At 40.1% G+C, this 27,778-nt stretch overlaps 1 protein-coding gene across 1 annotated transcript in view; it reads left to right on the top strand.

The window, feature by feature from the left end:
- GPC6 (glypican 6) overlaps window positions 1–27,778 on the top strand; it is a 1,109,667-nt gene that overhangs the window by 995,070 nt on the left and 86,819 nt on the right. The window contains exon 6 of the mRNA XM_079779109.1: window positions 10,258–10,401. Within this exon, the coding sequence (XP_079635235.1) occupies window positions 10,258–10,401 (144 nt within the window). The remainder of the gene's footprint in view (window positions 1–10,257; window positions 10,402–27,778) is intronic.

The raw sequence follows: 27,778 nt of genomic DNA, 5'->3' as shown, positions 1-27,778 counted from the left end.
TTAGCAACAGTAGGAGTTTTCATCCCAAATCTCTCTCTAGCCCAGATTACTCTCCTGATCACATCTGTTTATCCAGCTGTCTGCTGCACACCTTCACCTGCCACCTCAAATATACCTGCCCCAAACTGAGCTCACGGTCTTCTCACAAACCCTTCTCTTCCCCAGGGTCCTCTATCCCAGAGAATGCCTCCTACTGCTCTTTGGTCCTTGCCAGAAACCCTGCTGGCTCCTCTTCTTTAGCCTCATACTCAATCCATAAGGAAACCAATTAAACAGTCATTCTAAATATCTCTTGAATTTATTCACAGCAGCTCTCTAATTCTACCACCTCACACATGAGTTACAGAATCCTGATTAATTTCCTGCCTTAGGTTTTGCCACACTCCAATCCATTTCCCACACGGCGGCCAGAGGGATTCCTGAAAGTGCAAATATGTTCACATCACTCCCCTGCTTGATATCATTCCACAGTTCTCTGTTGCCATTAGAATAAAGCCAAAAGGTAGTCCTGAAAGATGTTGTCCTCACCGTGGCCCTCCAGGCCCAGTACTCACTACTCTCCCCACCTTATTGAAGCAAATATTTATTAAGCATCTATCATCATGTGAGTACCATATTCAATGCTGTGGGTAGAGATCGTAGTGAATAAGACCAACAAAGCCTGAGTCCTAATAGAAGCTTTAATCTAGGAGGTAAGGGAACCTCTATATGTACCAGACATATGGAACAGCCTTGGCTCTGTGGCTCAGAACCATCCTCTGTCATCCATATGCTTCTGTACCTGCTGTTCCCTCATTCAGGAACATGCTATCTTCTCCACCCCCCACTCCAAATACACAGCATTTGCCAGGCATACTCCAACTACTTCTTCACTTCCCAGGCAAGATTCAGTGGTAGACTGGCCCCTATTCGCAGGAAACATGCTACTTTGTAGTGTTTCTCAAATCTGTGGTGATTTCAAGCTACCAGCACGATGTCACTGAACACAGAGTAGCACCCCATTATATAGTTGTATGTAAGTAACCTCAGGATATAACTGGCATGAGTAGCCTCAGAGCATAGATAATAGTAAGCAATTAGAAAATAGTAAGTTGTGAGTATATATGACCTTTGTTTTCAATATAATTTATATAATGTTAAGTGTATACAATTTAACTTTTAATCATCATTGTGTTTAATGACTGGCTTGCAAAATTCCTGGAAATTTATCAAGTGGTCTTGTGAGCCAGTAAGAACCAGCTCTGTCCAGCACACCGTGGCTATTCTAGGAACCTTTCTCTCACTCTCCAGCCTGGGTTAGTTCTCCCTCCTGAGTTCTCCCATCACAGTTATTACATTCTGTCATAATGGCCTGATTTCTTATCAGAACCTCATGAGCACAGGGCCATGTCCAGTTGGCATATCTCCAGCACCTATGTCCGGCCTTAGTGACACAACCACCATTTGTTGAATGGTGGGTTGAATGAATGACACAAAGCCAAGCTGATGAAATGTACATGTTTATGTAAATTTTGCAAAGTGATTCTTAAGGAATCACTTCAAACCTTATAAACAAAGAGCATATGAAATAATCATTTAGCTAGGCCAACGGGGTCAGGGTTTCTTTCTCTCCACACTCAAAATGCGCTTTGTGCTTTTCCACCATTTGGGAGGAAATATCAAGATGTCTGTTGTTTAAGGAATGCAAAAGCTTCAAGGGGAAAAAAAATCATCTCCTCAAGCAAATGGAAAGAATTTCTTTTATGGAAGAACCGATTTTAAGAAGTATGCAGCAATCTGACATATTCTGGAACCCAGCTGCGTAAGCATCAGAGCAGATTATCAAAACCTTAAAACTGACGCGGTAGCTGGAGTTCGAAAATTGAAGCCAATGAAAAGCAGCCAAAACTGAAACTGATTATTTAACTTGATTCAGTACAACCCAGAATTCTCCTCACAGAATCCTAAACCCATCTAGGGTCTTAGAGTTTGCCAGAGAACTTGGCCAAGGGACCATTATAATCAACCTTTAAGGAAAGAAAAACATGAATCAGGGAACAAAGAGAGGAAGAGAACAAGAGAGGAAGGGAGGGGGAGAGGGAAGAGAATATGAAAGAAGATGAGAGATTGTTCTGAGGCGTAAGAATGAAAACCTGTTTTCTTAAAAGGCAATCCATCAAGGAAATTGCCAAACTATTGAAAGTAAAAAACTAAAAATAAAACACCCTGGTAGTTAAAATGTTTGTGCAATCACAAACATTGTATAATGATTTTATAGCTAAAGAAGGAAGTCAATATTTAAATGTTTTAAATTTATATTCAGGAAAAAAAACTTCATCGGTTATTAGCAGAATACTGTTAAGAACCGGAGAAAAAAAAGTGTGAAATGAGGTTCTAGGTACTGCTTTAATCTTATACCATGGTGATGATGCTACTTGCTGCTACTCTTCTTGCTGCTACTGCTAATGAAATATATGTTTTTTAAGTATTATAACTTCACATCTATTTACTAATGATAAGTGGATGTCCCTTCACTCTCCCATTTCAGTTCCAAGTTTCACTTCCACTTGGAGGAAGGGCTGCCAGCTCCGTGCTGAACCCGGACAGGTGGAGGCAGGGCTGTGCTACCCGCAGCCACTGCGTTGGAATGGAGGCTCTGCCCCAGCCCACGCTGTCGTCCACTTTGCTATGGGAAGCGCCAGTGCCTGAGATGTGCACCCAGTTATCTCTAGAACCCATGGCCCTTGGCTTGCCCACCTGACTCTTTTGTACACAAAATCCTCTGCTCTCTAATTATCTTGTCAAGCACAGTGAGTAGCAATTAGCAAACAATCAAGAAATAGGACTTTTCAGAGAGATGCAAATTAAAACCACAATGAGATATCACCTCATGCCTGTCAGAATGGCTATCCTCAATAAATCAACAAACAAGTACTGGAGAAAAGGGAACTCTTGTGCACTGTTGGTGAGAATGCAGATGGGTGCAGCCACTGTGGAAAATAGTATGGAGTTTCCTCAAAAAATTAAAAATGGAACTGCCTATGACCCAGCAATCCCACTTCTGGGAATATATCCAAACCCCAAGATGCTAATTTAAAAGAATAGATGCACCCCTATGTTCATTGCAGCATTATTTACAACTAGAGGCCTGGTGCACGAAATTCATGCACAGGTAGAGTCCTTAGGCCTGCCCGGTGATGAGGGCCAATCAAGTTCCCCACCTCCCGGCCTCCCCGCCTCCTCCTTCCCTCACTCCCTCAGCACCCCGCCACTACAGCTGTTCACCCACCATGTTCCACACCGCCCCCTGGTGGTCAGAGCACTCCCGGTCTCCCAGTTGAACTCCTGAGGGGACAATTTGCATATTAGCTTTTTATTATATAGGATAGCCAAGATTTGGAAGCAGCCCTTGTCCATCAGTAGATGAGTGGATAAAAAAAGCCGTGGTACATTTACACAATGGAATACTACATGGCCATTAAAAAAATGAAATCTTACTTTTTGAGACATCATGGAAGGACCTGGAGGTTATTAGGCTAAGTGAAATAAGCCAGTCAGATAAAGACAAGTACCATTTGATCTCACTCATATGTGGAATCTTGTGAACAAAATAAATTGACAAACAAAATAGAAACAGAGGCACTGGTACATGGAACAGACTGACAGAGGTCAGAGTGGGGACTGGATGAAAAAAGATGAAGGGATTAAGTAAAAAACATATACACATAACACATAGATACAGACAACAGTATGGTGAAAGCCAGAGGGGAAGGGGGGTGGGAAGTAGGTGGAGATGGGAAAAAGGGGGGAAAATGGGGATGGAAAGAGACTTTGCTTGGGGTGATGAGCACATGATGCCATGTGTAAATGATGTTTTATTGAGTTGTACACTTGAAACCCATATGGTTTTGTGAACCAGTGTCACCCCAATCTATATATATAAAGAGGTAATATGCAAATTGTCTGTTACGACGTCACAGTAACGACCGTTCAACAGGCTGCGTGTGCATGGAGCACCTCTAGGTCCCCCTCGCCCTCCTCCCCTGCTCCTGCGGGCAGCGGCGGCGGCTCCCTCCAGCCTCCCGAAGTGGTGTGGCTCCCTCCCAGCTCCTGCAGGTGGCGGCGGCTCGCTCCTGCCTCCTGCGGAAGCGGCGTGGCTCCCTCCTGGCTCCCATGGGTGCTGGCGGCTTGCTCCTGCCTCCTGTGGAAGCAGCGCAGCTTCCTCCTGCCAGCTCCCATGGAAGTGGCGGTAAGCCTACTGCGTGCAATATTGCATGCTAGGCCACTAGTAAGTTAAATAAAATATTCTGCATGACAAAAAAAAAAAAAAAGAAAGAAACAGGATTTTTTTGGTTATAGTTATCAAGTTAAAGTTACTGATTTGGTTTTGCTTTAGGTTGGCACAGAAATGGAGTAAGGGAAATATCAAATGATTTTTTTATGCATGATTCATTGTGTTTTCTGAAGGCAGAAGTGTTAAACTTTGATTTTGAAGAGGTAATTGATTCTTTGAGACAAGTGTATAGAACACACAGCATGCTGAGTGCCTGGCCCATCCCGATGCTCAGTCAGTGAATTCTCTTTCCTTTCCTAATGCTGGTGGTCTTGATCCAGCATCTAGAAGGGTTCAGCAATCTGGAGAAGGGGCTGTGTGTAAATTAAATAAGAGTCCAGAGATGAAACATAATTTTGAAAGGCATTATAGGGAATCAGAGGAGCTTGGCTGAAGAAACCAAGTTCTCCTTGTCTTAGGATCCCTTGCTTTTTATTAACATAATTTGTCCTAAGGCAAGGTGGAGATATATACATCAAAGGCCAGGGTTTTGTAACAAAACCATTGCCAGATTGGAAGAATTTGCCTACGGCTCTTCAGGTGTTTGGCCAGTAGGAGGCAATAACATGTAGATTAAGATGCCCTGAGCTGTCTGGCAGCAAGCAATCATCCCTTTCAGGTTTGGGGAAATGCCTTTCAGCCATCCCAGATGATTCAGCCCTGCTGACATGCTGGAATTGTTTCCGGCACTTTCCAATCTTCTTTCTCTTTACAGAAATCCACCTTCTAATTGCCTTCAATAAATGTCTGCAAAAGGGAGAAATTATAAATTTTTATTTATTCAAAGATTTTTATTCCCAATTTATTTTTCAAACACATGTTGTGTGGTGAGATCTCTTACAGGTTCTGGGATACAATAATGAGCAAAATGCGTAAGATCCTATTCTTCATGAAGCTTAAATTATTCATGCATCACTCTGCAAAATCCATATATTTGACTTGTTATCTGTTATTGTCCTATTTAATTACAGATTACTTCAGATGACAATACATATTTATACCTTTCAGTGTATTTTTAAGCACCTTGTTATTTTATCACATCAGCCTTGAGAATTGGGGAGAACATGTGACCCCCAAGGTCGCACAGGTGTCAGGAAAAAGACTAAAGTTAGGACTCCAAGCTTTTAAACTGTCATTCATGACCTTTCTATTACACCACAACTGTCTCTCCTGAAAATATGTGTGGAGCCAATGCAGATATGATAGCTTCTGTTTCCCTGGGAACAAACCCAATAGATTTGAATTCCCCAAGTGATCACCTAACAAATAGTTCATTCATTAACACTGTAATACAAATTAGAATCTAATAAGTAAATAAAAAATCCTTACTCTCAAAACATCAATTCCAATTAAACCTAGGTAGCATTAACTGCCACCTATGTTAATATAAAACATTAGAGTTGTTTGCAAATTTCAAAACAATTTATGGGGCTAGCGACAACTTTCCCACCATAATAAGAGCTCACTGAGTAGAAACTGAGAAGATAGAATATTTTAAAAGCATAGGAGCTGGGACAGGATTGATCTGCAGGCACTGCTTCTCAGATTGCCAGCAATGGCTTCAGTGGACGTATAATCAACCTGCAGAAGCTAAAAGAAGACAGAGTTATAGGTATTAAGCTGTGGGTGCCTCTGCAAAAGGACACATCATGTTAGTTTATTTTAAAGGAGAGATGTTAAGATGCTGCAACGTTCATTAAGGAAAAGTGCTTGTATTTAGAAACCTAAGACACAGCATTCAAACCTGTGATCAGCACACCTCCCTCTCTTTCTTGTCCCTTCTAAAGGTTTCTTCTTTCAGCACTTTCTATCTTTTATGTCAGCTTCTTTAATCTCAGAATGCCAACAGACTTCTGAGACATCATCTTAGTAATCCTCTTAAGAGAGAGGATTCGTATGCCAGATACCTTCTGGAAATCCACAGGTTTTTCGAGTCAGCTACGTGGGAAGGATAATTCCTTGGTATATAGGTAGCATCTGTCTGCATTGAGACTTCCAAATACTTTCCCAAATTATCTAATTATCCTTTCAATACCCCTTGGAGGGAGGCAGGCAGGAGGTAATACTGATTCCATTTCTTCAAGGAGTAGAGCTAATGATTTGTTCCACAATGAGGTGGCTTAGCCTAAAGCTGTATTCTCTAGAAACTTCAGCTGTGAAGAGAAGACCTTGAGTGTCTTAAAATAATATTTCTTCTCTGGACTTAAAGGTAGTGGCTGGTGGAATGGCTCACAAAAACCTCTAAGTAAATGCAATTACTTCCAAATCACTTCTTCTCTTGGCCAGTTGAAACAAGACTCACAGTGTGTCCCCGGCTATGTCTCCATCATGTGAGAACCTCCTGGGCCAAATAATGTTGGGAAACACTACAAATGATCTCCCTTTTGACAAGTCAGTGCACATGTTAGCATAATGAAGCCCGCTAAAATACCTCATTCAACTTTGACCCACAGACTCTATTGTTTACGTAATTACTGTTAGCTCCTGGAAATAATATTGTGTAGAAAAAATTTAAGAAACATCAGCCCACATGAGTTTTTCCCCCCTTCAAATCTTCTTATTCAGCACTCAAAGCTTCTAGAAAGAACAAACCATGGAATGACATAATTATCTCATTATTGTCAAGCACCTATCCAAGACATTGGCTTTTCTGTTTTCCTGCCTTGTGTGTTGCATTTTTATCATCAGAGCCTATCTGTGTGATAAATAATATTCTTATTTCCGTTTGACAAAGCAGTCAACTAAGGCTCCAGGAGGGTCCTCTGAAGTTGGCATGGCCCAGAGCCGTCCTCAGCCCCATCTGCCACCTGTCTACATACTTGCCCTTGGAAAAGGGGACCAGTTTCAGGCCTTTCCATACCATCTTTAGGCTCATGATCCAGATCTGCATCTCCAGCCCTGACCACTATGCAGAGAATCTTGATCTACCCACACTCATTTAACCTAAGGCCCCTCCCCCCACATCACTCCCCTTCATTTTCTTCCCTTACTCCAAATAGGAAACATTGGGGTACCCAGACCACCAGGAAAAAGGCTCATTGGTCTTTGAGAGTAATGCAGCCCTGGGCCTCAAGAGCCACAGAACGTTGTCTAACTGCACTGCTGCTATAGCAAGATCAGAAAAGAGTCTGAGACAGTCCGAATGTTCTACCCAAGAATCCCTTTGGTCACTCACCACGTGAACCCCGAGCTTTAATAATACTTTGTCTAGCCAACAGATTGCATGTATTAAAAATGAAATTATTGTCACTTTCTAAGTCATCTAGGTTGTATGACAGATATGTGTTGTTTAAGAAATATTCTCCATGCCTGGTCAGCATTGTCAACCTATGAACCAGGAGGTCACAGTTCGATTCCCTGTCAGAGCACATGCCTGGGTTGCAGGCTAGATCCCCAGTGTGGGGCATGCAGGAGGCAGCCAATCAATGATTCTTTCTCATCATCAATGTTTCTCTCTCTCTCCCTCTCCCTTCCTCTCTGAAGTCAATAAAAAAATATTTTTTAAAAAATAATAAGATATATTCTCCACATGAGAATCATACATGCTTTTAATTATGCCCAAGTGAACACAGGGAAAGTTGATGCCCTGGTCTCCTCTGCCACTGTTCCCTTTAGGTTTTGTAAAATTCTGAAAAACAGTTCTTGATCCTCCAACTTGGCATTTCCATTTCCACACTAAAATGTTTTTTCTTCTGACAAGTCCCTTTTTTCTGAGGGTATAATAGACTCTGTGTTGAAGGACCTTCCAGATTCATCTTCGACATATGGTGCCAGATTTTTATGTAGGTCTCCATAATTATGAGTCAGTGTGGATCATAGATCTGGCAATTTCCTCTCTGAAGCCATCATCAATATCCAAATCTGATGCAAATGATGGAAAGCTGCTGGACAATATTAAGCAACCTATATTCTGTTATAATTAACACCTCCCACCCCCATCCCAGACAAGTGTTAAGATTTTCTGTTATGATGAAATATCTCCTAGATCACTCATATTCTTTCAGGGCATGTCTTGTTCCTTTGATCTAACTTAAACCAGTGAGCCAGATTTTTCCCAAAGGGCAAATTAAGAAGGTCTGTTAACTCTTTCAGTGCCTGGCTTCAAGAAATCTCGGCAAGGCCATCAGTATTGTTTTGCCTCAGGGCTTTATAGTTTTTAAAAAGCCAGCTGTCATATTCAAAACTATCCATGATAGCATACTCCACAGAAACCTGGAGGAGCTTTGGAAATGTTAATGCCCTCTCTCAGCAGTGACCTTGCTGCTGGGAAGTGATTGAGGAACTAGGGAGAAAGGGGCCTGCTATCTTTATCGTGCTGGTTTACACCATCAACCTCCGAAATTGTGTAAGAGAGGAATAATCAATAGTGTGTTAAGACCAATCCCCAGGAATGCCAAGACAAAGCGTTCGGCTCTACAGAATGCTGAGCTCAAGGAGAACTTTTGAATACGGCACAAGAGAAATGGCCTGTAGTGGTAAAACCAAATGAATTGTGTCTCAAGGTGGAATTTGTCACTGGGAATAGCACTCAAGAGCTCTCTGTGTACTTCAGTGAAATCCCATAATATGCCTGATGAAAAAAATGCTGACTTTAAAGTTAAACAACACAGAATCAAATTACAAAACCAGAAGGAATGTGTTCTAAACTCACACATGTAACTTAAGAATTAGCTGATGTCAATAGTCCCAAAAAGTTTACTGGGAGAAAAATATACATATCTAGGATAAAATTAGACTTCATCAAAATTTACTGAAAATGTTACTGTATTTCCTGGAATTCTGGTAAAGGCATTATCTCTCAACCAGCAGAGTGGGAAGTTTCTAAAAACAGCAAAGTAGGTATCCCCACACCACCCTGAGTGAAATCACTGTAGAGAAGATATGCCGGCACCATCCCTAAGGTCATTACAATTATATGTTTGATTTCCCACAGCAACCCCAATTGTGACGTGAACAGCTGTCAACAGCAAAATTAGAGGAAACTATCATTATATGGATTTCACCAACTTTGCTTGTCCTATTTCCACACCATTGCTCAAGAGGGTGTTTTCAAAGAATTCGTCCAGTAGAGGTTCTCATTATTCAAGGGGGAATCACTGAAGTTCTTTTATCTTATAGGCTATCCATGAAATACAGTTGTCACAATAATAAGAATTTCAAATGGATGTTTATCAAACGCCAAATTCAAGTATATAAAAATGTCTGGGACACAATTCCTTTAATCCTGCAAGCATTGTATGAAGTAACTATTACATTTCCTTCTTTTAACACAGTAGTTCCCCCTTATCCAAGGGGGATATGTTGCAACACCCCCATTGAATGCCTGAAACCTTAGATAAGTACCAAACTCAATGTATACTATGTTTTTTCCCTATGTATACATACCTTTTCACTTAAAGGAAGCACTTTATTGTTTCTCTTTAGCACATCTGAATTGCCATATCCAAATCACTGCTTGTGCACTTTGGGGCCATTATTCAGTAGAGTAAGGGTTACTTGAACACAGCACTGTGATAAAGCAACAGTCGATCTGATAACCAAGTCAAAGGCAGAGCACCTCTGTGTTCGAACTCAGCTGAGAACATGCATGTAGGGCAACTCTAAATTTTGTCATCCTGCTTATGTCTGCAAAAGTGCATGGGTATGGATTTGAGGCTTACAAATTAATTTTAGTGAGTAGGCAAATTCACAAATATGGAATTTGTGAATAACGAGGGTTGTTTTATTATGTTGAAAATAAGAGTCTGAGCGTCAATCACTCTGTATCTGTCTGGGTAAGTCTTTCTGTTATACTGTATAAGTGGTTGGATTTGTTTAAATTTCAAAATCAGAGTTTATTGAAAGTAAAAGTCCCATGAAAAATGTCCCTTTGCATGCTTTCCACATCATGATCTTAGGAAGAAATGAATTGTGCAACTGGGTTAACTTTTCCATGTTTCTTTCAGGTATTTCAGGGATGTGGCCAACCCAAGCCTGCTCCAGCCCTCAGGTCTGCCCGCTCAGCTCCTGAAAATTTTAATACACGGTTCAGGCCTTACAATCCTGAGGAAAGACCGACAACCGCAGCAGGCACAAGCTTGGACCGGCTGGTGAGTTCTCGCGGATAGATGGCCTTGTGGCCCTGTCTGTTACCAGGGTTATTCTTCAGAAGACGTGATGGGGAAAAGTTGGTTGTGAAAGTCATCTCATTCTGATATCTGCTCCTAGTCTTAATTAGAATATTGAAAAGTAATGAGATCTGCCTTTTAGGTCAAGAATTAGATTATTTAAGAAGTCTTATCACCATTAATCCACTCCTGCAAAGGCCAGATTTTCAACTTCATATTTCTCCTGAAATATTAATTTGAAGACTAAGTTACTCTGTCTCCCAGCGATATAATTATACAATAGCATTTCTCATTCATTTGCTTCAGTTATTTATTCAATTATGGTAGTGGGACTTTATTATGAATTCTCCTTATATGTAAAGTTTTCTATATGGAAGACCTTGCCAAGAGACCCCCAAATCAAGGTGAATGAAATACCATTTGTGTGTATGTGTGTGTGCGTATCTTTTAAAAGTTGAAATTCTTAGAAATAGTCACTCTTTGATCCATTTAAATGTGTGTCAAATAGCCTCTAGCAACAAAGCAATTTACTTGGAGAATACTGTACAACCATAAACGTAGTAAATACAACTTGAATGTGTTAAACATCAAATCTTGTGACAAGAAATGAAAACCTCATAATTTAAGAGAAATACTGCCTGATTATTTTCAGTGAAACTTATAGTATTTATAGTACTATAAACAATTTATATATCTGTAATTTTATATATCTGTAATCGTAGGTGCTGTTAATGTTGCTTTGCCAATTATCTTGATGTAAAATTAGCAGATGAGAGCCTTAAGGCCATAAAACACTTGAACCACATCTGATTATGGCATGTAAACTCAGATTTCAATTTCCAGTTACAAAAAATATTTTTATTAGTCACTGTAATAAATTAATTTATCATTAGTTAATATTCTTCTGCAGGGTAGAACTCATAAGATTAAATTGGTTGAGTTTGGCCTCAAAATAAGTACATATCAGCAATTCTCTCTATGAAAATCAAATGTACTTACAATATAAAGGCCTATCCACAAAGTGCCAATGAGAAGAAGTAAATGGAATTGTTAACTACTAAATTATGTTATAAATTTATTACAGTTTATTAGCAATAATCCTCCCTTTTTCGTGTAGGTTTTGAAAAAGAAATCATCTGGGTAATTGCTTCAAACTTCTACTTACCTTGATTATGTTAATTCTCTATTCAGTTTCAGGAAAAGTTTAAAATTAGTCTTTTTTTTTTTCTTTTAAACAACCAATTAGATTTCTATAAACAACTAGCCAATAGTTTTCAAGAAATGATGGTTTCATAAGATTCCATTATTTGGGGTTTTACTTTACAAATTCCTTTGTATGTCTAGATCCTTTTAACAAGAAGCAGAAATGGTGAGTATGGGTTCTCTCTCTCTTTCTCTCTCCCTTTTTATTTCCATTTTAGTTGGCTCCAGCTTAGTTACTAGACCAATTCAGGCTTTTCAGATTTTTCATAAACACTTGTATTAGAATTGGGACACAATGAAGATCGATAAGTTGTGCCTGTAGATGACAATACTGTATAATGCACTTAAAAATCTGTTATGAGAGTAAATCTCATGTTAAGTGTTCTTACCACAATAAAATAAAATTTAAAAACAATTTGGCTACATTATACACTTACTTAAAATTACAGTGAATTTGAACAATGTAATGATATCTATGACTACTAATTATTTTTCCCCTTTGAAATAGAAGCAAGGGAAGTAGAGCTTCTAGGGAAGTAGAGCAAGAAAGTTATTTTATCTAAAGACAACAATATTTAGGCAATTTAGCACAACCTAAATAAAGCATTAACATTTTGAAAATTTCACATGATGTTTAAAATCTGGTAGATAGGAAAATTGAAATTTGAACCTTTATACAGGAACTTTATTGGGGATCTTCAAAATGCCCCAAATATAAAGGTCTTGAAGAGTACTTGCATGTAGCAACCTGATTTAAGCTCTTCTATTTTATGTGCCTCCAAAAATATTTTTTAAGCAACGTTTTTCTAAGGAGAATTAGTCATGGTTAATCACAAACAAGGTCCAGACTCAGTGTATAAGAACTGGTTCAATGCATAGGAATTTAAGTCAATAAGCCAATTTCATTCTAAAATGTTCTGTGACAGCATGTAGTACTGCCTCATAGGCATGGCTTCAGGCCCTGTAAAGGAAGAATGCAGGTTTTATTAATTTTCTATTGAATTAAATTCTGATTCCTTCCTAAATTGTAAGAATTAGCAATTTGCCTACCTGGAGTTACCTTCCCAGGCCCTACGAACCAGGGACTTTTTCCAATCAAAAGGAGCTCTGCAAGGTTATTCTTGAGAAACACAAGTGAGAATGAAGCTCACACCAGACTCTCCCTATGCAGCCTTTGGCTCCCCCAAGGCTCTTCCCTTTGCGGGTAAAACAGAGCTCTGAATAGTGAAAGGGTGAAGAAGTAACCAGCCCACGCTGTGCAACAGTCATACAAAATCCTCCTGGAGACACAAGCATTGGTGAGCTCTCCAGACGGGTCTATCCAGCACAGCCTCATTTATAAACAAGTCTCATGTTACCTACTCCTGTCATAATTTTCCCCTGAAAGGATGTTTCTTGAATATTTATAAGAAGCAGGTGTCCCAGAAAAGGAGACTAACTGGAAAAGACTTCCTTGAGTCTCTCTGAGTGTTTCAGCAGAGACTGCTTCCGAGGACAGCATTGAAAGACTACTCCACTCCACCCCTCTCACCAAAGGAAAATAGCTAGAGAGCTCTCAGAGAATTGCTCTTACTCCCATTTAAAATTAGTACCTGGCCTATTAACTTTGGATTCTGTTGATAGCTTTTCTTATGTCAGTTATTGTAAAACTGTTTTTTATGTGAACTGACAATTATGGGGTTTTAGAAATAAAGCTACTAACCCCAAGCTGGATAAACTGCTGCTAAAATTTATATAAAATAATTGAAAACAAACCAAACTCTCTTAAAAATACATTAATCCCATCATTTAACCTCTATTACATTTATAAGGACCCTTGTAAATTCTTTTCTGTCTCTAAGAAACATTGCCATTTGTTTCTGTTTATTGTAGGTAAATGTTCCATTACTCTAAAATTATATGTGCATAAGTAGTTTAGATAGTCAGTAGCTTTCAGAAATACTATCCAAACATTATTTTTATTATCCAATAATAAATGAATATATTTGTATAAATTCAGCTGCTGATGAAAAGCTGACTCATCAGAGAATATCACAGTCCTTCCTGCCAGCAACCCTGATTTGTTGGAGATATTAATGTCATCAACTAATTTGGTTAACAGTCCACTCCCACCATCATGTGTCTCCTGTCACCAACACTCAATCTGACAGTGCTTCTATGGCAGCAGGTTGTGATGAGGTTAGTTAAATAGACCAGAGGTGATTATCTGCATGAAGAAAGAGATTGGATCTCTTCCTATTGTCTTAACTCTATCTTCCATGAATTCTCTTAAATAATTTGATTGTAAAACTGTGACTTTTAAAGCATTTCAGTGGAGGCAGAGAGCTTAAAAATAAATCAACACAAACTATCTCAATTTTTAGAATCTGAGCATACAATTAGTTGTATAACTCAGAAAGTGAGAGCACAACATGCTATGTGGTTCCTGGACACGCTTGGGCAGGGAATGTCTGTTACTCCAGCTGATTCATTAGAGCAAAAACGTACTTTAAATTGTATATCTTGGAGGAATATAGTTTATAAAAGTGGACTAAAACACACACACACCAAAAACAAAAAACAAACAAACACAGACTTGGAAGTTAGTTCATCAAGTTGGTGATGATTTAGACGAATGAATCTCCAGTAAGTATTCCATATCATCCTGTGTGTGCAGATTTCCCAAATATTCTACTGCTCAATCTGAGGGAGTTTGGGGTGGGGGTTGGTGGGAAGAATGCCAGCCTACAAATCTAAGCATTGTACCTGTGCTGTGCTATTATGTATAGAATAATCTCTCTTTCTTTTTTCTTTAAATTTGTTTTCCTCTTGCTTCCCAGAGGATTGTGTGGAGGACAATGCAACATAGTGTAAGCTTTGGTCTTCTTCTTCCTCTCATTCCCATTTGTCTTTGTACAATCATTCTGGAGAGTTCCTGAGAAATTCCACCTTCACCTCCCTTCTCCAAAATGTCTAGCAAGCCAGTTGGGTTGAGCTTGACCAATGGGTTTAGTAGCCTCCTCTCTTGGTATTTACAGTAAACAACCATTTGGAATTCTTTCCCAAGGGCAAGGTTTTCAGTCTAAACTTTGTGTAAAACTGGTTCATTTGATGGGTGATTTACTTCTATCCGAATGTTCAGACTATGTGTAGTCTGCCTGAAAATCTAGCTCTTCCCATTACATGTATATTGGCATTTTTCTTTTTGTTCTGAGTGAATAATTACTAATAATAAAAGCAAATCAACCTCAGCTCTCATGCATAAGGAGCTAATTTTTTCATTAACTAGAACATAGAGAGTTTAGGGGTTTAGAAATAGCTTTTGGTCAGGTTATTTACTCTATTTTTTCCCTACTTGAATTTACTGATATCTTTTAGAGGATTTAGGGAGGAAGCACTGGATATATTTTACTACAAAGCATTTGTATTGGGGCTAAGGACAAGAATGCCCAGGTTCTCTTACCTGACTTTACATATCTCTAATAATAAAAGGGTAATATGCTAATTAGACCGGATGTCATTCCAGACAAAGCCGGGGCCGGGGCAAAGCTGGGGTCCTGGGTGCCTGCGGGTGGCCAGAGTGAAGCCAGCCCAGGTCCCGGGTGCCAGAGGGAAGCCGGGGCCGGCAGCTGGGGGAAGGAAGGCCTACTCTAGCACAAATTTCATGCATCGGGCCTCTAGTTAACCATAATAATCAGATAGATATGTTACCTAATCTGATTTTTCATAATACCATTCCATGTGGGTACTACCCTACAACAAAGATGTGAACCCTACGTAGCATCATGGACTCAAGAGGAAAGTGATTCTCACCTGATGGACACACATTTGTTCATGCAGTCCACCTATGATGTCCTGGTGCTGGATGTCAGCCTGGCCTAAAATTCAGGCCATGGTAACACTACGTCTAAAATTCCTCCTTTAAAATTCACTTAAAAGGAAATTGTTTCCTGAGTGGTATCGCCATGCATCACTTCAGGTCTCTGAGCCCCGGACATTTGGATGAGGTGAGAAAGTTAAGAGCTAAATCTGGAACAGGAATACTCTATGAGGAAAGACCTTGAGGAAAGAACAGGGAAAAGGGATAACTTAAGGTCGCCTGGTGCTAAAACGGAAATGGGAGGAGATAACATTATGAGTGGGACAAGTCAGGGTCCTATTAGTTTGGTCCAATTGACATACCTAGAGAAGCTCCAGTTCAGATAGCCTGTGCCTGCCCTTCCCAACACATTCTCTGGATAACTTCAGATTTTCTAGCAGTTGAGCCAGTTCAACCTCCCTCTCTGATGGTTATGATGATCCTTGTAGCTTTCCCCAAGAAGACTGACTTCCTTGAACATATGAGAATAAATGTAAAGCATAATATTATCCCCCACCACACCCCATCTGCTGGACTTCCCTGCTTTCCTCATATATATTCTTTAGCCTTTCCCCCCAAACCGCCCCCCCAAAAAAAAATCAGGGTGTCTATTATTGGATATGATTCTTCCAAAAACACAATACAACTTCTGAGGTTTATTGGTATGCCATTGGTGAAAATATGCTGTGAATAGTATTACAAATAGATTTAAGTACTTGCAAAATAGCAAGATATGCACTTTATTTTATTGTTTTGGAACCAAATGGACAAAGCAACTCACATTCTGGCATCGTTTCCTGCCTGATGATTAATACAAGTTTCAAAGTAAAGTGCTGGTCATAAAAATGTTCCTCCATGCCTCTTCGGGGCCATTTTGGTGTGAGTTAGGAAGTCTTGGTTGTAAGGATTCAGGAAACTGTTGTTCCTTTTAAATTGCCATGGCATTTCATTGTCACCTCAAAGGATTCTGCATCCGGCTAAAGCCACTAGTTTGCATTTCAAAAGGATGTCAGGCTGTGTTTAAGAAACTGCTTTATTATCTAGAGCCTCAGCCACTATCTTTAGGTGAAACTGATATTTCCCACCTTCCACTTTGACACACACACACACACACACACACACACACACACACACACACACTCATCAGTCTTTGCTTGGCCCCAAAGAGAAAAAAAAGGAAAACCTCAATAACAACAGTACACCAGATTCTCCACTTTAATTAGTTTTCTCAAGATAAATGGGTCAAGGCCAGATTGGCTTTCAGCCTCTGCTGCAGCTGAATAAATTATGCTCCATTCACCCCAGCAAACAAATGGCTACTGCTCAATCCACTTCAGACTGTGAACTGCCCAGTCTTGCCTGAACTTGCTTTATCTATTTGCTGCAAAACCCCACTGAGACACCCCAGTTTCATTGTCAATGAACCCTTGGTAATAACAGCAGCAAAATACAGTGAGCTTTCAAAGCAGGAAGAAAATACAAAACATTAAAATCAAACCACCCAACTTATTTAGTCTCGGTTCCTGGTTTCTGCCCTTCTCTAGGCAACATTAGCAGCATGTGGGAGGCCACAGAGCTGCCTGACACAAGCTCCTTTCCATTTAGGACTCTTGTGGTCGATGAGGCCCAAGTGAGGACTATCATAAGACACACATAAAATGATGGCTTATCTCCAGAACATTCTGTTTATTCCATGGGCTTGAAGGATGCAGAGATCTAATTCAGTGGCCTTCACTGTTGGAAGCCTGAGGGGAATGCTTGCTCCTCATGTGGAATTTTCAGTCCACACCCAAAGGATAGGGGACTAATTTTGCATCCTTGGGAAGCTGTTATTTCATGCATATGGAAGATTAGTGAAACTACAAGGAGCATAGACTCTCTTTCAGCTCGGGCAAGGCTGTGTTTAATTGCATTGGGTTATATACCACGGGGAGAAACGAAGAGGGAGAGCTGTGCTGGCTGCTCAATTCCCAGGGAGATGTGAAAGCTCATTCCACACCACTGCCTTAAGACACATTCAGAGAATCATCTGGATTCCAACAGTCAAGTCAAATCATGCCATGCATTTTAAATGGGGAAAACGTTTGCACACCTTATATTATGTATAGGGGGTCTGAAATCATTTTTGGGGTAATTTTACCAGCAAAACCATTTGCAACTCTGTGTTAAACTCTCCTTTGTCCTCAGAAACATTTAAGCAAGAGCTTTGCTGACCTCTGGCTATCATAAAAATGGAATGTTATACTTTAAGACCCCAAATATGGCTATATAGATTTTATATCTATTTTATGGTATGTTGATATGTTTATTTTCCCCTTCAGACTTGAAAATTTCTTTCAGAATTCCTAGACTTCCACTAAATCCAAATTGATGTATTCTATAGGTATGTCAATCAATCAACTAATGTATTTATGTTCTTTTCTGTTACATAGCACTTAGTAAAACTAACTGCCATGTGCAGTCTACATCATAGCATGTTGTCAGTGCTAGCATCATCAAACAGACAAGAATTGCCTCAACTGGTTTGGTTCAGTGGATAGAGCATCGGCCTGTGGACTGAAGGGTCCCAGGTTCCATTCCAGTCAAGGGCACGTACCTCGATTGCAGGCTACTCCCCAGCCTGGGCCCTTGTTGGGGCGCATGCAGGAGGCAACCAATTGATGTGTTGCACATCGATATTTCTCTCTGCCTTTCACTCACTCTTCCACTCTCTAAAAATCAATGGAAAAATGTCTTCAGATGAGGGTTAAATAATAATAATGAAAAACAAATAAATAAATGACAAGAATTATTGTTTGCAAAAAATATTGCTTATCAAACCAGTTAGACAAACTGCATCTCCTCCAAGGAATAGTATCTAGTATAGAGCCTCATACAACATTAGCAGACAGAAAGAGGAATTTGATTTTGTAATCTAAGATAGACTACATCAATAAAGAATATGTGGAAGGTATATTAACCAATGAATCATCATTGACCCAATAGGCAACTGAAAGCATTAAACATCTGTAGCATCTTCGACATAGGCCATACCAAAAGCTCATTCTCCCATCTTATGCCAGAACTTTTGCCCATATCTTGAACAAATGAAACAGAAACTTTGTTGTAAGTTCTTAACTGGTCAGATGAAATAGTCCATCTGCACTCCCATTCATAGTATTTGTCCTCCATTCAGCTATGTAATAAGTGTTTGGGTAAGTTGATTATAAAAGCCAGAATAGACAAGCCTTACTATACTGCTCAAGCCATACCTTTTATTTATTTATATTTTTAAGCCATACCTTTTAAAATACGTGTTCATGAGAGGTATCACTTGACACAGACCTTTTATTAAATTATTCAACAGCTTAAAGAACATTTTTCCTTGTCATGGAAAATCTGCAGTAATTTTTTCTCATAGCTGTCTGAGACATGTGCACCACAACTCCCAAACGCGGTGTTCACGCTTATGAGAGATAGAGCTAAAGAAATGGGCTATTTCATAAATACTGGGTTTGATGTATTTGCTGTATAATCAGTCAGCTTTTAGCTGGCTCTGTGGCCTGTGGAATACATTTTAAAGCACTGGGAATTTGGCTATTCCCATAACATACTTGGACACTCTTTACTGCTAGCAGTAAACCTCAGGCATAAACATTGCAGAGAAAACCAGATGAGAAGAAACCTGTTGGAGTGCAAATAGCCTTCCTTCATAAATGTGAAAGGTAGAAAGCTATCTGCAGCACACAATAATGTTATTACTTAAGCTCATTTTTGGTCATTATCGTCAAAGACTCTGACTTCATGGGGATTTCCTTACTAAAAGACTGGCCAAGCTATTTTTTTAAATAAGTCAGGTTGACTGTAAATGAATGAAACAGAAGCTGCAACAATACCCCTATATTGCTGGCTAACTAATACGTTTTTTGAACGTGAGTTTGTGTGATCTCTTTGGAAGCTTTTCCAGTACTGTACTGATCTGGACAGGCCAAAGCTAGGCAATGCAGTACCTGCAAACAACAACAACAACAAAAGGAAACCAAATAGCTCACAGCAACACAAGTTTATTTCTTGTTCATTTTGGGTTGGCTGTGGGTCAGCTACACAGGATCATCACCCTCATTCCAATACCCAGGTGCCAGAGCCGCCATGAACTGGAGCTTCGTCTGTTAGAGTGGCAGGGTCATAGAGAATGTGGCAAAGGTGGCTATTGATGTCTTCATCTGTAGGGGGCACAGCACACTGTTCACATCTCACTTGCCAAAGCAGGGTCACAGGACAGGGCCTACTGTCACGAAGGCCATGGTGTGTGTCCTTCTGTGTCTCACACAGAGAATGAAAATGGACATTTTAATGAGTATTAATATTGTCCACCACAAACACAAATGACCCAGGCAAGACTTTTAAATTAATAAAAATCTATTTCATTTCCCTCTCCAACTTATTTGAGTAAGAAGAAAACACATTCATTATTCATTCCACAAATATTTATTGTGCACTGAAAAGAACCAAATGTAGGTGATGGGACATAATCAAAGAGCTCACAACACTTTGGGGATGACGAACAAAACTAGCTATAATTTAAACCAGACCATGTTCTGATAAAGATTGTATTTACATTTTTTAAGAATTCTAGGAGAAATCTAAGTCCTTGTTGCAAAGGGACTGTCTACATTGCCCTAGAAAACCAGCATCTCTTTCCAAGTCAGGTTGATTTTTAGCATCGATTTCACCTACATGAACTTTTCATTCTATCATAATTCAACCACAGCAAAGGAATCCCACCCCAAATCTTAAGATAGTATCTCAAAGGAGGATATAGGAGTCATTGCCAATATGTGAGGGGAAAAAAATGGCAATAGAAAAACAGAATGAGAAGAGACTTTTTTATTATCAGCATTTAAATGTCTTTCAGGTCCAGACAATAAATATTTTAAACGAGGCTTCAATATTGCATATCATTGAGTACTGTTCTTGTCTGACTTGATGCCGTGTTTGCTTAGGCAAAGCAGTTTTTCTGCTCTTCTTCTTTCTGGGTCAGCCTAGTGGAAGCAAATCAAATTGTTCTCCCTCTCTCTTTCCCTCATATATCATCACTTAAGATCACCAAGAATTCGCATTCTGGAACTTGCCATGGTCTCCTTTTACAATATCTGTTTATTTCTGAACATCATTCATGAAGGGGAACACCTTTCACAGGTTAATCAGGAAAATCACACAGCTGACAGCAAACTTATCGATTGCGACGCAAGTCTCAGCAATGTGTGTGCCATTTGGCTTCTGCCTGGACTTTGCGAAATCGTAGAGCTCTGATCCAGCTGGAAGAAGAATTACAATATAAATTCATAAATTATTTATGTGTGGTGAGGCAGTAAAACAATGACTTTGTAAATTTTATTCTAAGGGATTCTGACCTCAGAAAACTCCCCAAAGTAGCTTGCATTCATTTCCGTAAAGAGCACTCGGCTCTGCACTTGAAAAGCTGAGTGTTCCCTTTACTTGCTCTTCACAGCACCTTGAGTGCTGGAGGAAGGTAAACACACAGCAGCTAGGCCAGGTCTGGGAAGGAAACCCACAGGCACCAAACTGCCTGAACTGATCTCCACACGCAAAATCCAAAAACCCAGAGGCTGTGTTTCATGTGAGACCCGTCCTTATGAGAATGTTTCCAGTTACTCAGGAAAATCAAATCTTCTTCAAACAGGAGTCTTCAAGGAACCAGAAATATCTCATTTTAGGACTTTAATGGTGAGGGCACAAGTGAAAACGTTTGTTCTCTCTTTTGTCAAGCTTTCTTGAAAAAAAATAAAATAAAATAAAAAGGTCTTTACAGTATTTTCATTTTAAATTTTTTTCTTTCCCATGACTTTGGAGGGTGAGAAGTAAAAATAATCTCTAGGAATATGTTTTGATGATGCTGACTTTGGATAATTTTGATTATTGTATGGCAAGGAAGTAGCTTATGTGTGCATGCCTCTGTGTGTGTGTGTGTGCGCGCGTGTGTGTGTGTGTGCGCGTGTGTGTGTGTGTTTAGTTTTTAATTAAGATACACTGGTTGTCCAGTAATAAGTGAACAACCCAGAGACTGTTAGAGTTATTTATCACATTGTAGCTGAAGCATGATACTTTCATATTAACGTCTGTGATGCATTCACTACTTTATAAAATGCAGAGACACCCAGTGGTTAACAAAATGGGACCACCTATTCCCAGTTCTTTCTCATCCTTCACATCACCTCTTGCCTCGACTTGACCCTCCCACAGGGACGTGCCACTGCTGTCTGCTTCCTGGTAGAGAGGATAAGGTGACACCCTGTTCAGAACAGTCTTCTAATCACAAATATTTTCACTGATTTTTGTGGGGGTAATGGCATGTTCAATCAATTACTAGGAAATATTTTACTATGCAGAAGATCCACCTGTTTCTTTTTATAGTTCTACTAGGGGCCCAGTGCACAAATTCATGCACCTTGAAAGGAACTGTGGGCCGTGAGGCTGCGGTGGGCACAGGGGCAGGTCTCAGCCCATCCTCCACACCCCCACCTGGCCCCTCCCTCCGCGCCCCTTGGTCCCCTATCTGCCAGCAGCCCTGATGATGCTGGCCCTGCTCACACCCGCTGATAGCATGGAGCGATTGGGGCCGGCACCAGCAGTGGGTGCAAGCAGCAGCTGCTGCCCAGATTGCCCCTCAGGAGCAGGGGGAGGTGGAGAAGCCCTCAGGGGTGATCAGGGCCGGCAGCCTCTGTTCACACCCGCTAATGGCGCCAAGCGATCGGGACCCATGTCAGGCACCAGCAGCGGGTGTGAGCAGCGGCTTCGGCGCTGACTGCGGATGCAAGTAGGGCTGGTGCCGGCAGTGGGTGTGAGTGCCTGACAGGACTGTGGCACATGGGAGCAAAGAATTTTCAGTAAACACCAGAGGCACACCCTGATGACAGTGACCAGTGCCCTACCTTGGTCTGGCACCCCCAATCACCTGTTCCACCATCCTGCTGTGGACAATGCCCACCATGTTTCATGCTCTGCCACCTGCTGCCAGTGCCCACCATGTTCTGCGCACACCCCCTGGTGGTCAGCGCACGTCATAGTGACCAGTTGTTCAGTTGTTGCACTGTATGGTCTATTTGCATATTAGGGTTTTATATATAGAGATTTTTCTTGTATATATTTTTAAGTCTATATTTATAGTTATAATGTTACCTTCCTTGAAAATTGACCCTTCATCTTTATATAGTGATCCCTTTTCTCTAATAGTAATTATTTGCCTTATAGTTCTTTGTGATATTAATATGGTTACATCAGATTTTTTTGGTTAATATTTTTTAATATCTTTTTTTATGTCTTCACTTCAACCTTTCTGAACCCTTATGTTTTAGATGTACCTCTTGTAAATATCACATAACTAGGTTTATATTTAAATCCGGACTAATGATCATTTTATTTTTAACTAGAGCATTTACTTTATTTAAATGTACTAGAAATACTGATATAGTTGTATTTATTTCTTCCATCTCATTTTGTGATTTCTATTTGTCTCATCTTTTCAGTCTTTTTTTTTTCTTCTTCTTCTTTCTAATGAATTGGGGATATTTTTTCTCATTCTACATTTTATCTTTTAATGTTTGGACTTTAAATACTTTATTTTTATTAATTTAATGATTAATCTTGAAATTTTGGCATGTGCCCTAACTTAACAAAGCCTGTCTTTAATTAATCAATCAATATTTTTACCCTTAAAAACACAAAGAGCTTAGAACACCTCAAATTTGATGATTCTTCTTCTAAATTATATGCTATTGTTATTGGAAAATGTAATTCTATCTTGTAATTTCTTAATCTTACTAAATTTTAGATTATTAGTATTTTTATTATTTCATACTGAAACTTTTAATACAGAATTAACCACATTTCACACTTTCTTTGGTTACCATTTCTCCTTCCTGCATCAAACCATCCATCAGCATCCACTTCTCTTGGTCTGGAACACTTACCACAGGATTTACTTTACTCAGGGTTTTATTTGAAAATGTCTTTGTTTGCTGGTCTCATTCTTGGAAGACACTTGTGCTCTGTGCGTAATTCTAGATTGGCAGTTATTTCCTCTGAGTACACTGTTGCTTATATTTCACTGTCTCCTGGTTTCCAATGCCGCTGTCGAGAAGTCTACTCTCAGTCTTCCCTTTGTAAGAAATCTGTATTTTCTTTCAAGCTGCTTTTAAGATCTGTTTTGCTGTTCTATAATGTTACTATAAAGTATTTACCTGTTGATTTACTTATTTATTTTGCTTAGAATTTGTTGGGCTTTCTGAATCTCATGATTGGTCTCTAATAATACATATTCTAATAAATATTTCATAATTCTGGAAAATCCTAAGCCATTATCTCTTCAAGTATTGCTTCAACCTAGTTCGCTCTCTTTCTCTACTCTTAATCTAGAACTGAGCAGTCAGACTTTCTCACTGTATCCTCCATGTCTGTTAACCCTCCTTTGTCTCTTGCTACATTCCTAATTTATTTAGCTTCGCTTCTCGGTTCATTAACTATCTCTCAGTAGTATTTACTTTGCCATTAAATCCATCAACTGAGATTTTAATTTCAACAATTATATTTTTCATTTCTAATATGTATTTAGTCCTTTCTCAAATATGTTTCATCCTGTGTTTTATAGTATCTTATTCCTTATTCACATATCTAAATCCTACCTTTTCTATCTTTGAACATAGGTATTTTAAACTTTGTATCTGATACTTGCAATATCTGAAATATTTGCTGATCTCATCTGGTATTTCTGCTGGCTCTTGCACATGGTGCTTTGTTTTCATATATATACTAAATATATATGGTTTTCTTTGTTTGTGGGGGGTTTTTGTAAGCTTATATTTCTTGGAACTTATAAACTAGAAAGTCTTTGTGGCCTGTGGTGAAAAGTATATTTCACTCTTATACTAAGGATTTAACCCCTTGGGATTTCAGCTTTCTGTGACATAGGCTGGCGGCCTTCGGGAAGCCCTATTTTTTAATCTTCTGTCTTTTGCCACCACCCTGCAAATAAATTAGAACCAAAACTTCAGGATATCTGGATTTGGGAAATGTCCTTATGTCAAAAGCCTACCTCAGTATTCTTATTTTCTTTCCTAGGCTAATATTTTCACTTAGTTTAGGCCTTAGAAGATTTCATGCTTTCTTGCCAACTCATTGATTCTTTTCAAACTAGAATTCGTGCAACAGTGGGGTCCCTTGGCCTGGCCTGAGGGATTGGGCTGAAACCGGCTCTCCAACATCCCCTGAGAGGTCCTGGATTGCAAGAGGGTGCAGGCCAGGCCGAGGGACCCCACTGGTGCACGATCTGGATCAGGGAGGGACGCAGGAGGTTGGCCAGCCAGGGAGGGACTGCGGGAGGGCTCCAGGGCATGTCCAGCCTGTCTCGCTCAGTCCCAATAGGCTGGACCCCAGCAGCAAGCTAACCTACCGGTCGGAGTGTCTGCCCCCAGTGGTCAGTGCACGTCATAACAAGTGGTTGAGCAGTCTTAGCATATCATTAGCATATTACATTTTGATTGGTTGAATGGCCGACTAACAACTGGACACTTAGCATATTAACCTTTTATTATATAGGATGTGTTGTCTATATTTTCTGTAGCAGTATTAGTTGATTTTAGCTAGGGGGGCTCAGTCAAAGGATGCAGTTTTCTATGCTTACCTAAAAATATACGGAAAAATACACACAGGTGCACACAGAGTAACTATGTGTTAAAATCTTTTGACTTGGTGAAGCAACATACCATTTTGGATCAGAAAATTGGAACAGGTTTTTATGAGAACTCTCTGTTTCTAATAAATATTCTAGGAAATTCTATTTTGTTGGGCCATATACCGGTAATCGCATGCCCTAAGCTCATCTTCAAAGGTTGGTCCTGTTCTGGGTCCATTCCTAAACTTCCAGTCTGCAAGGCCAGCAGCCCCATCTCAGCAAGGTGAGCAGCCCCATGTCAGCAGTGCCAATGCCTCTCAAACCCAAAGACATGACACGTACCAGAACTACTAACTTTCAGAAGGGCAAGGTCAGGTACACCCTTTCTCCTTGTCTCCTTGTTGGCACCTAGAAAAATCCTCCTTCTTTCACTCACTGAGCCAGGTGATAGGGCAAAAAGAATAGTGAGCAGAGCTGGAGAGCTCCCTAGAACGTCTTAGGAGAATCACTGTGGAATGCTGTCCATGGGCAGTGGGCCTCATACAGCTGCTCAGAACTATTTAATCAATTGTGTTGTGGAATATTATGCTTCAAACTATGGTGATTACTGTATTTTTAACCCAATTAAAGCACACATTTCACAGTATGTCATTAATAATCATAGCAATAATAATAAAATTGAAAATAAATAAATAAAAAGAATGTTTTATTACCATTTTCTTAAAAGACCAAAACAATTTTTGGAAAGGGATACATTTGCCAAGTTTATGGACACCCAGGGGCGAGGTGAAGACAAGCAGCGGAGCTGGGCCCACGGCTGTTCTGCTGTGGCTTGAGAGCCTGAGTGCTTTAAGCTCTGCAGTTGACCTTTCTTCAACAGAACTCTCAGAAACATGCCCAGGCCCCAACCTCGACTTGATGAGCTGGTGCCAATGCGTGGAAAGTGCATAATATATGCCTGCTGAATAGGCTTGCATGGCACACCAATGTTTCATTCATTCATTTGCTCATTCATTGATTCACTGCCTCAGACAGAGGGCAGGCACAGGCAGAGAAAGAAAGGAATATGCAGCCTCATAAACCTGCATCGGGATGGTGCAAACAAGGACCAGGGGACTGAGGACGAAGCTAACCCCACATGGTTTAGTGGTGTCGGTCGCTTACCTCATTCTTCCTATGTCTCCCAACCCATGTGAGGGATGCGCGCCCCACCACCACCCAGAGGCACAGCTCCTTTTCATGTCCACGTGCCATACAGCGCAGGTGCTAAAGCCAGGGCTTCAGAGGCACACAGCAGAGTTCAAAATTCTGACTGTGTGATCATGAGCTTAACTTAACCTTGTTCACACTTTCTGATCTGTCAAACGGAAAGTGATATATAGCACCTGCATTATAGTGCTGTGATGGTGATAGCAGCTCAGTCACAAAGCTCCTAACTTAGCCATTGTCTGCATCAAGCTTAGCCATTTTTAATAAAATTGATCATAATGGTGGTAACACTAGATTAAGCATGACTGCTGTTATTACTAATCATAAACTAGAACGATTTCAAAGATTTCATCTATTCCTTGGGATTCTGGCTTTAACACAAAGCCTACAAGTAAACTCCATGGGCCCAGCCCCTGCTCTTTACAGAAAGCGGCTGCTTTGGCTTCATGCCTCAGCATTTAAGGAGAGCGAAGGCTACCTGTGAAAGCTTTTCTTCGCGCCTTAAGGACTGGAAGTGGGAACTAGCGCTGGCTTTCACATTGTTGTAAAAGAAAGTTAAGGCTGAGCATCTCTCTAAGATACAGCCACATGGCAAGAATACAATGAAAAGTCCCTGGGTGAACCCTGGGGAGGCTGATAAGAGACTTGAGTTCTATAAAAGTATTCGGGAAGCATGCAGGTAAATGGTGGATGGAAATAGCCTAGAGGAATGATGGGGTACGGAGAGGCAGAGGCGAGGGACTCACCAATGACTAATTTCTGAGAGGAATGCACATCTCGAGGTCTCCGGTCACCACCGAGGTCTGCCACTGAAAGAGCCTTTTTAAAAAACATTCAGGCCAGGCAAGGCAGACACCCTGGCAGATGACATGAAAAAACAAATTAGGTGGCTGAATCGGATGCAGAGACGAATAGCATCTGAAATAGCCTTTTTTTTTTTTTTTTTTTTTTACTCACTTGAAGGTGAATACAGGGACGAGTCACCGACAGTAATTTAACTGTAAAATGATCAGTGCTTGGAGAGTACATGTGACAATGGGGACTGACAAGCAGTAGAAGAAGGATCTTGCAGCTATTTTTACATTCCCCTTCTTGACCTCTTCTCCCTTCCAAAATTAAAGGGGAAATAGGGGCACAACGTTATTAAGATTTGCCCAGTGACTTAGGAGCCAGAATAGGAACCCAGATTTCTTATTTCTATCCCAGATTTATGACCACCAAATTGCCCCACTTGCCTGTCTTACAAAATATAACATAGTTCCAGATAAAAACAGGATCTGCTGAACAGTCTAACCTGATTAAGCAAATGAGAAGAATGGTCCACCTTGGTGGCGTGCTTTAGGATAGACAAAGGGTTTTTACGTACCGTGCCTCGTTTGTAAAGGCTGAAACAACTGGAAACAGCTATTTGATGTTTCCCTGGAAGACACTTCCATGCT

This window comes from Cnephaeus nilssonii, assembly GCF_951640355.1.
Source record: "Cnephaeus nilssonii genome assembly, chromosome: 8".
In the NCBI taxonomy this organism is placed as follows: Eukaryota; Metazoa; Chordata; class Mammalia; order Chiroptera; family Vespertilionidae; genus Cnephaeus; species Cnephaeus nilssonii.
The sequence above is the reverse complement of the archived record's forward strand: the minus strand, read 5'-3'. Positions and strand labels throughout refer to the sequence as shown.